This window comes from Galleria mellonella, unplaced genomic scaffold, assembly GCF_026898425.1.
Source record: "Galleria mellonella isolate WM207_F2 unplaced genomic scaffold, CSIRO_AGI_GalMel_v1 utg28, whole genome shotgun sequence".
In the NCBI taxonomy this organism is placed as follows: domain Eukaryota; kingdom Metazoa; phylum Arthropoda; class Insecta; order Lepidoptera; family Pyralidae; genus Galleria; species Galleria mellonella.
This window is the reverse complement of record NW_026442064.1, coordinates 3,331,919-3,342,358: the sequence shown is the minus strand read 5'-3', so window position 1 is coordinate 3,342,358 and position 10,440 is coordinate 3,331,919. Positions and strand designations below refer to the sequence as shown.

The 10,440-nt window shown below is 34.1% G+C and overlaps 1 protein-coding gene across 1 annotated transcript; it reads right to left on the bottom strand.

Moving 5' to 3' along the window:
• Positions 1-6,881: 6,881 nt before the first annotated feature.
• Positions 6,882-8,930, bottom strand: LOC113519397 (uncharacterized). The gene has a single exon (XM_026904489.3). The coding sequence runs from the start codon at positions 8,735-8,737 to the stop codon at positions 7,502-7,504; it is 1,236 nt and encodes a 411-aa protein (XP_026760290.2). The 5' UTR covers positions 8,738-8,930; the 3' UTR covers positions 6,882-7,501.
• Positions 8,931-10,440: the final 1,510 nt, after the last annotated feature.

Sequence of the window (10,440 nt, the reverse complement as noted above, 5' to 3'; positions counted from 1 at the left end):
AGAGAAGTTGCATTTCTGTGCATCTTCTACCAAATTTATCATGGGGAGTGTTCTGAGGAATTGTTCGGATTGATACCTGCTGCTGATTTTCACCACCGTACAACCCGCCACAAACTAAAGTTTCATCCCAATCATCTGGACGAGTGGCGGTCTTCCACTGTGCGTTTTTCAAGGCACTTTCTTCCACGCACAACCACTCTTTGGAATCAACTTCCAGCAGCAGTATTTCCAAATCGATACGACAACATAACCTTCAAGAAAAGAGTATATTCCTTTTTAAAAGGCTGGCAGCACACCTACAATGCCGCTGGTGTTGTATGTGATCATGGTCCATGATCACCCATAACACCAGAGGCATTTCAGGTATGCTGTCCGTTGGTTACAGCGTAACGTTGCATCAGCGCGTCACAAAACAAAACTCAGCTGTTTATTAAAACCACTGATATTTTGATGTAAAAAATCGTAATTTACTTAACAACGTGAATGTGTGAACCACTTAAAAATATGATAAACTTTCCATCACACTTTAATCAGGCTTTGGTATATATGTTTGGTATATATGTCTGAGGACTCAGGTGTTATTCCTCTGTACCCTGTAAATTCACACCATATCCCACCCTTCAAAATATGTGATGGGTTACCGTTTATTTGATAACATTGGTCTACAAAATTTATCTTTTTGTGTGCCTTTCAATTGAATACTATATTTTTGTACTGATTTGTTGTTACTGAATACACATTTTTTTTAATTAGCTCTTATTTTGGAAATATACCTAAAATACAAAATTTTACTTTTAGTAACATGTTAAAGTACAAAACAATTTATTGAAAAAATAAACAATATTTATTTATTATTATCTTTTACTTTTTTATATAAAATTGGAAATATGGAAATATTAACAAAATATTTAAACTTTTTTTCATTTTGTTCGTTTGCTTTTTGTAATCGCTGTTAGGGGTATCTCTTCTCAAATTGCAGCAGTAGTCTGCTAACATTGACGCTTTCCATCGGCCCTGGTATCTTTTTTCCATCGTCGAGATATGTTGGTGGAATCGTTCGTCACTTACATCATCGCAGTTAAAAGGGAAAAAATCAAGATGAGAATGAAGAAAATGTATGTTTAAGGACATATTACAACCCAACTGTTGACACTTTTAAAGGAGATTTGTTCACTAGTTCAACATAATTTTCATTTTTCTTATTGCCCAAAAAACCATGAACGACTGCTCTATAACATTCCCTTGCTTCTTTTTTAAAGCCCAGTAAAACTGGATCAAAGTTTTGGTCCTTCAGAATTTCTCTTATATATATATTTTTTTGTTGGATGAAAAAAAAATGGATTGGTAACTCCGCCTGCGATAACAGGACACGCTGGCGGAGCACCAGTGAAGGTTGATCGATGAGAATGAAAACAGGCCAGTTAGCCCTATCACGATGAATTCATCAGGAATTAATCATGATAGTTTCCAGGGGGAACCGCGTGGAGGTCAACCTGGTTAGGTATATTGCTAGCAATGGGATTTTTAGTCCCCATTACTAACAATCCCTTTCCCCCCCTCTCTCTTATATCAGGTCCGATAAAGATTCCTTCTTTTATTTTAGCGACGCTTATACGGGGAAATTTACTTCGCAGGTATTTGAATGCTGGTCGATCCTTGTTGAGAGTCTTCACAAAGTTTTTCATTAGTATCAATTTAATATGTAAAGGCGGTTGAAGAATTTTTTGGAAATTTACGTTCTTTTCTCCAGGATTCGGGCTTTGTTTAGGATTCCAATATTTTGTTATGTAATGTAAAGATCTAATGCTGAGCTATTGAGCATTTTTGGTTAATATGGGTCACCATACCACATATGTAGCAAACATTGTCTGCACTATTGACACATTTACATGACATAATGAAAACTGTAGATATTTTAGTAAAAATGTAAAAAAAAGCAATAAAAATTACACGTTTTAACTGTTGATCAAAACAGTCAGCGTTAAACTCAACTAACAAATATGAAATAATAAAATTATTGCGGGTAGTCACTAAATACTTTGAATTATCAGCATTGATGTGATAAATCTATCGCGCTGCCCGCTATTATATTATATATGGCATAAATGCACAATAAGAGCTGACTATGAATGTTAACTTGTATATATATCTTTAGCGAGTGAAATACGAGGTCTGTCCGGAAAGTTCGTATAAAAGTGTTCTGGAATGCGAAAAAGAGGAGTGGGGAGGCCAGGTAAGCGCAGGACCCCTTCCTTATGTCCCTAACAATGCTTCAGTTCTGGTCTGACCGCCGTGCGGTGCGAACTGGCTTGTCACGCCATCTGTGAAGTTACCTCTTAACGAAACCCAGTCGGCATGGAGCCCGCTTCCGTTGAAGAGCAGCGCGTCGTAATCAAGTTTCTCTCGAAACTCGGCAAGAATGGCCGTGAAATTTTTGCCGATCTCAGAACAGTTTATGGGGATGATGCTGTGAAGGAACCAACCGTCCACAAGTGGCTAAAAAGATTCAGAGAGGGCCGAGAAAGAGTTCGATGTTCGGGGGATTGTCCATCAAGAATTCGTCCCTCCAGGCCAGACAGTTGATGGAAAATTCTACGTCGATGTGCTCAGACGCCTCAAAGCTCGTGTGGCACGAGTTCGTCCAGAATTGGCGCGAGAGGGGCGTTGGATTCTTCACCACGACAATGCCCCTGCCCACACCTCTCTTGTTGTCCGTGAGTTTTTGAGTAAAAATTCCATTACGGTGACCGAACACCCCCCTATTCGCCGGATTTGGCCCCGTGTGACTTCTTCTTGTTCCCAAAAACCAAATTGGTACTTCGGGGGCGGCATTTGGGGGACATAAATGAGATAAAAAAAGCTACGACGGGGCAGCTGAGAAACCTACAACCAGAGGACTTTCAAGGAGCCTTCTCACAGTGGAAACGGCGTTGGCACAAGTGCATTATGTCACAGGGGGAGTACTTTGAAGGGGATAAAATTGATTTACCTGAATAATTGTAAAATAAAATTTTTAAAAAACTTTTATACGTACTTTCCGGACAAACCTCGTACAATCAATATATATAGTACCTACATGAAAATGTAAAAGGCAAATTTGGTAAATAAGCTGACGGCTTACCTGATGTACAGCCATAACCTATAAAAATCGCCTATATATATATATATATATATATATATATATATATATATATATATATATATATATATATATACTAGCTGACCCTGCAAACGTTGTTTTGCCATATACATTATTTTTATATTTGTAATTATGATTGAAATAGGAATGAAGTGTTGTAGGCAATTATACTTCATTTATGTTAATAAATTATTCAAAATAACAAATACATATTAAATTACAATTCTTGATAGCTATCTATACATCATTTTATATATTATATATATATATATATATATATATATATATATATATATATATATATATATATATATATATATACATATATTACGAAAAAAAATATAATAAATATATATAATATGTGTACATATATATATATATATTTGTACACATATTATATATTATATCGCATACTTTTGTGCGAATGATGCGAATTTTGTAAGAAGCTAGATCAATAAGGTCAAAGGATAAAGAATTTAATTTTAAAATTATACCTACCACATAAATAAAACCTATTCATACGCCTAAATATACGAGTCAGCATAATAAGCAAGTAGTGCATTGGTATGACCGATTCGAGGAATCAGCTACCTAGCGATGTAGTTAACAAATGGTCATATAATTAGTTTATTCGATTTTAATCATATTAATTTGACATTCAACGTCGATAAAGTTGATATTCATTTAAACAATGGCAGATACAATGTAGCTGTACGTTGAGGTGTCGATTTCTGCCAAGTTTATTTATTCCATTCCTTAGTGATAAAAGTAGGCAATTTGTATTGAGCGATATGTTTATTTGAATTTAAATTGTAATTGTACAAAAAGCGATTGCTTGGGTACCTTTGTCCCATTCATGTTTTAACCGTGAAGCAGTTGTGTTTGCATAGCTGTGTTTCGGTTTGAAGGGTGGGATATGGCGTGAATTTACAGGGTACAGAGGAATAACACCTGAGTCCTCAGGAATGGCAACGCATGTTATGGGGGTATCGTGGGCGAAACAGTATACTCTGTTATGTCCATGGTACTGCTCATGTCCATAGGCAACGGTTACCACTTTACATCAGGTGGGCCGTCAGCTTGTTTGGCATTCTGTTGTATAAAAAAAAACAAAATAGTTTAACATTACCATCTACCTTTTTTTAATTATCTCATATATAGATTTTTTTTGTTTTGCCAGTAGTTGCCACTTTTGGCAGGCGGATTGGCAACTGCAATTAGGTTTTTAGAGATGTTTTAAGAGGGACGCTGTTGTATGCCTTGACTGTAAGTTCCCTTAGTCGCCTTTTTTGATACCCACGAAAAAGGAAGGATTCTATTCTATGCCGGGACACACACGGGGTAACTAAATATAACTTTTTTTTTTTAATATTGTTTGGGACGTGAATATATAATACGTACCAAACTTTATAATTACGTATAAAATAACTTTTTTATTCATAAAAATGTCATACCTCTAATAAACAAATATATTCTATTGAAGTGTTTTGTCTCTGTTGCGCTAAATTATCTATTTGAAAGACTGAAAGACAGTGACGAATTATATCAGCTAAAATAGGTTTGTACGTTGTAATTGTTATAAATAAGGGGGTAATAGATAATAATGGTATGGCTACCTATCCGCGCTAACGGAGGAAAGAATTGTTTGTTGTATCAATAGGAAGATTAGTCTCTAAAAAAAAACTAGTTGCAGGCATAAAAGTAAACATTAAAAAAAAACGGGTACATATTAATAAAAATTAACGTTTACTACCCGTTTTAATTTTTAATTAGCATATCTAATTACTAACAATCCCTTCCCCCCTGGCAGCATGATGGACCGTGTCTTTTTTTTTTTTGATGTGTGAAAATGGTATGGTAACTCCGCCTGCGCTAACAGGATACGCTGGCGGAGCACCAGTGAAGGGTGATAGATGAGAATGAGAACAGGCCAGTTAGCCCATCATGATGAATTCATCAGGAATTAACCATGATAGTTTCCAGGGGGAACCGCGAGGAGGTCGACCTGGTTGGATATACTGCTAGCAATGGGATTCTCAGTCTCCATCAACAATCTAACAATCCCTTTCCCCCCGATGAACCGTGTCGTTGAGTTACCTAAAATATGATTGAGAGCAATGATGGCTGTTCCATCCTTCACACTCGTGAAAGGGTGCTGCTTGTGGGGATTGTCTGTTCATGTTTGCTTGTTTATTTTACATTGAATCATTTATATATAATTAGAATTCAATGCTTATTATAGTTACAGTATTCGTATAAATGTAAAATTAACGTGTACATAATAATTTTAAAAGAGTAACTATTAAATTTCTTGCGAGTTCTTCTCAGCATTCCCGAACCCAGAAGTAGGGTTATAAAAAAACTGAAGTTTTAAAAGAGCTTGTAAAGAATTCTATTTGAATAGAGATTATTTCTATTCTAATCTAAATAAAATTTCCAGTAGTGATTTACTGAACTGAAACATTGTTCTACAAGGTTGTTCCTATATAGAAGTTTCAAGTTGTTACTTACGATTTGACTCCTTAACGGCTTAACCAATTACAATAAAAGTTGTTATACGATATAGGACAGAGAAGGGCACATGTTACTTTTTACCCTGGGTATTTAGACGAAATCGCTAGTTAAAGCTAGTAAACAAAGATATGGTATGAATGTGGCCGAATTAATAGTGGCATAGATCATAGCCATATTTCTTTTTGTAGTAGGACATCTAAACATGTATTGAACACTTATCTATCGCAAGTCAAGCTGAGGTTTTTTTTTGATGGGTGAAAATGGTATGGTAACCCCGCCTGCGCTAACGGGATACGCTGGTGGAGCACCAGCGAAGGGTGATAGATGAGAATGAAAACAGGCCAGTTAGCCCATCATGATGAATTCATCAGGAATTAACCATGATAGTTTCCAGGGGGAACCGCGAGGAGGTCGACCTGGTTGGGTATATTACTAGCAATGAGATTCTCAGTCTCCATCACTAACAATCCCTTTCCCCCCAGCTCGCTGAGGTTATAATAAGAATCTAAGATAAGGATATCCGTAGAACCAAAATGACCGCCTGTAAGATCCGCAGGATAAGCAAGATGAAGTGCTAATGGGCTGGTCAAATAGCTTAAAAAACTGACGTTTCTTACCCATCAGATGACGGGGGAAGGTTCTTGAATGGCGACACTGTACGGGCAAACGGAATATAGGACTGATACCTATATATTTTTATTCATTTATTTATACCTGTCGGTGTTTTTAATTGTAAAGACATTGTTGTTTATTTTTAACTATAACATTTAAGTAGATTGGTACACAAGTATGTTTATAGTAATACACTGTTAGTTTATCCCATATTGGGTTTGTTGGAAGAAATTTATTTTAGAAATAATCTCGCCTTTGTCTCCTATTATGGTTGTATTTTTGATAAAATCACTTTTTATGTACAGTAAAGAATAAAGAATGTCCCCTCACAAAACGGAGCGACGACCTCAAATGCATTGGATCAGTGGATGCAGGTGGCTCTAGATCATTCTTTGTGGCATGGGGAATATGGGGGAAAGCTATGTCCAGCGGTGGACAGTTTGCGTTTGATATGATAATAAAAAATACATCGTTTTGTTTTATATATATTTTTTTTAATTTATAAAGTAATATATGAAAAATACAAAGTAATGAAGTAATCAATTGACGTCGTTGTTTAAATCATATAGAAACTTATATCTAATATATTTTTAGAAATACAAAACAAAATAACATATTCAAAGTACATACTTATTATTAATCAAATGATGTTGTTGTTTAAATCATATAGACTCTTATATCTAATATATTTTTAGAAATACAAAACAAAATAACATATTCAAACAACATACATAAGTATGAGTATGAGAATTACTATGTGAATTAACATACTATGTAATATAAAAATAAAAAAATAATTATGTCAAACATGTGGTTCATCTGATCAATAAATTCCTAGTCACATATATCATACATGCCAAAAGAACTATGCTACTATTGTTATAAAAATTTAAATCTTTACCATACCAACCATACACACAACATATAGATAAATTCATAGTGAATTTACTTCACATTTATCAAAATTTAAATTTTTATAATAAACGCACAACTAATTTGAGCACAAAAGATATTCACTTATAGCTAGACTTACATTAAAACCAAAATAAAAAATAAGATAACATTAACAAAGACTAAAAATAAAGACAACATTATTTCAGTCGCATAGAATTTCAACTCAAGAGTACACTTATTTTAAATCTAGTAACATTTTCTTTATAGTCAAACAGTATATTAATATATTTTGTCTGTATAGCCTACATACAACTGTTGCATCATATACACTTAAGTAATTTTTTAAGTAGACAATATTGGCATAATTTGAACAATATTGGGAGAATTGTGCTTATCTCCAACCTTTTTTATTTCAATAATAAAATCATATCCAGGATGAAGAAGCTTTTGTAAACCAGTGTCCTGCACTGATTCCTTATCTATGGAACAATAAATGGCCAAAGCGGGTCGGGTGTAGTGATACGGTAGCAGAGGCTTCATACAGTTGAAATGTGCGGTAACAATGTTCCCGCTATCAACATATTGCACCACATATTTATCTTGGGAGCTAGTAAATTGTTTTATAACTGCACGCTCATAATAGCGTTGATCCTCAGTTAATACAGCAACAGGTAGTCCCGCTTCAATATCTTCTGGACGAATTTTTTCATTCAACGCTTTGTAAGATAATGTAAAGTTTTTTTTCTCTTGTAAATATGGTTTGTAATCTTCTACTGCGCAAACAAAAAAGCTATCCAGGGCCTTCCCACTTTGTACTCTAACCCATAGTTTGTCACCAACTTTAAACTTTTTATAAATATAATGCATGTTCTTATTTTCAGATGAGGATGAAAGTCTATTATTAACAAAGTCAAATCCAAGACTTGCATAATCAGTCTTCACAAGTAAGGTGGCAATATCATCAGGGCATGAATTTATCAACTCCACGATTAAAATGTCTAGTTTTTTATCCTTAATAATTACTTTGGCTTGTTCAGTGCCTACATAACACTTCATAGCATCAATTGACTTATCATCCCATTTTCTACCAATAGGATAGCACTCTGATAGTTGGCAGTGAATAGCTAAGGGTGGTAGATTATACGAATCAATCACAGGTTTGTACATCTGCTTTAATGGCACAGCTTTGTCCAAACAACCATGGTCCAAGGCTTGGATGTCACAGGTAATTCCATTTATTTCAGCATTCATTCGGATTACTTGTCCTCTCGCGTATATTTTTAGTATTTCCGATTTATAAATAACAATTTTACCCACGTGCATATCTAAAGGATCTATTAGACTCCCAGTGGAAGCTTGTAATTCCTGCATGTATTTTCTGTAAAGTGTAGGGCGAACATAAAAGCTATGGGGATGATTAATGTAAGTAACATCCACCCAATGCGATGTGTCTTTGTCATAACTAGTGATAGAAAATTTATTAATCATCTCCGTCAATGTTTCCATTTCTAATAACAGTAGGTACGTATAAACACCACTATAAAAATAATTGCCGTCAAAAGTTTCGCTTGTAGTCATGTAGTATTTACTAGTCGCCAGTATTTATTTATTTCGTTTTTCTTTTAAGAATGAAATGTCTTGTAATTTTGTAGTAGAATATGCACTATTTAATTCAATAATTTTAATGTTTTTTTAATTCACTACGAATGGAGGTAAAACGTGACTACACTCGATTACAGTCCAACAGTATATGAAGTGCATAATAACATGCATTTTATATACTACAGCACATGAGAACTTTTTTTTTAATAATATGTTTTACGGCTCTGGATACAAATCCTTTAAAGCTCGACATTATAAAGAATTCACTTTAAATTGAAGTCTTTACCATACGTCGCAAATATCACCATATCTATAATTATATATATCTATCGTACACATAACACACACATATATATACTGTTGAACACATTGCTCCTGTAATTATTTTCAGTGCTTTATTTTGTATAATATTGAATTTTTGTAACAGAGATGGGTTTGCATTCATATACGCCAATGAGCTGTAGTCAAAATGACTTCTGACTATACTTTTGTATACACATAGATTGTGTGCGTGGATCAGAACCCCAGTGTAGTCCAGCTAATGCCTTTAATATATTAAAACCTTTGGAAGCAGCCCTCACAATATTATTAATATGATTATTAATGGTCAGCTTTGAATCTAAACATACACCAAGAAACTTTTTCTCCTGTATCCATGGTACTATTATTATACAAAATAGGCTGTAAGGAATGGTATTGTCTTTTGCAGAATATTAATGCACCACTTTTACTAGGGCTGATTATTGAATTTAATTTATTATGGTAGTAGGTACATATTTATTTTAATGCAGTATTTATGTTATTTATAGCAATATTTACATTACTATTTACAGTATATACAAGGAGATCATCAGCAAACTGTAGAAATCTTATACTATTGTTATTTTGTGATAAATAGTTATTGATGTGACGCGTATATAAGTCGTATAATAAAGGAGAAATAGTAGCATCTTACATAGTACCCTTGTAAACATATCTTGGACCATGTATTAAGTTATTGTATTTAACATACATAATTCGTTCATATAGAAAATTAAATATCCATTTACAGAGTTTACCTGGGATACCAATGTCGCTAAGAATATAAACCAAACTAGAAGGGTCATTGTCAAAGGCACCTTGTACATCTAGAAATGCGCAAACTGTAAAGGAATGACTGTGAAAAGATTTTTTGATGTCAGCAATAAGGGAGGTGAAGCTTTGAGTGGCACTATGGCCTTTACGGAAGCTAAATTGTTGAGGAGGTAATATATTATTTTTTTCTACATAAACATTTAATCTTGTTTTAAGCATATGTTCAAAAAGTTTACCAATGCAAGATGACAAAAAGATAGGCCTGTAGGAATTGTGATCATGAGGTGGCTTGTCCGGTTTTAGTATGGGAATTACACATTGTGTTTTCCAAGATGGTGGTATGCACTGATGATTCCATAGTAGATTATAAATATCTAGAAGCAATTTTTTAGCATTACTATGTAAATATCGTATAACTTTATAAGGCATGTCATCTAATCCAGGAGTAGTGTATTTTCGGGAATGTAGTGATGTTTCGAATTCACTGAATGAAAAGGGTTGAGAGAGGAATTGACAATTTGGATTTCCAATTTTTTCAAATAAACTGTTCAATGTTTCTTTATTAATTTCTTTTTCAGGAGGTGAAATCGGAGCATATTTATCTA

What these genes read in the sequence shown, in the direction of transcription:
- LOC113519397 (XM_026904489.3), bottom strand. Translation starts at nt 8,737, where the DNA reads ATGACTACAAGCGAAACTTTTGACGGCAATTATTTTTATAGTGGTGTT.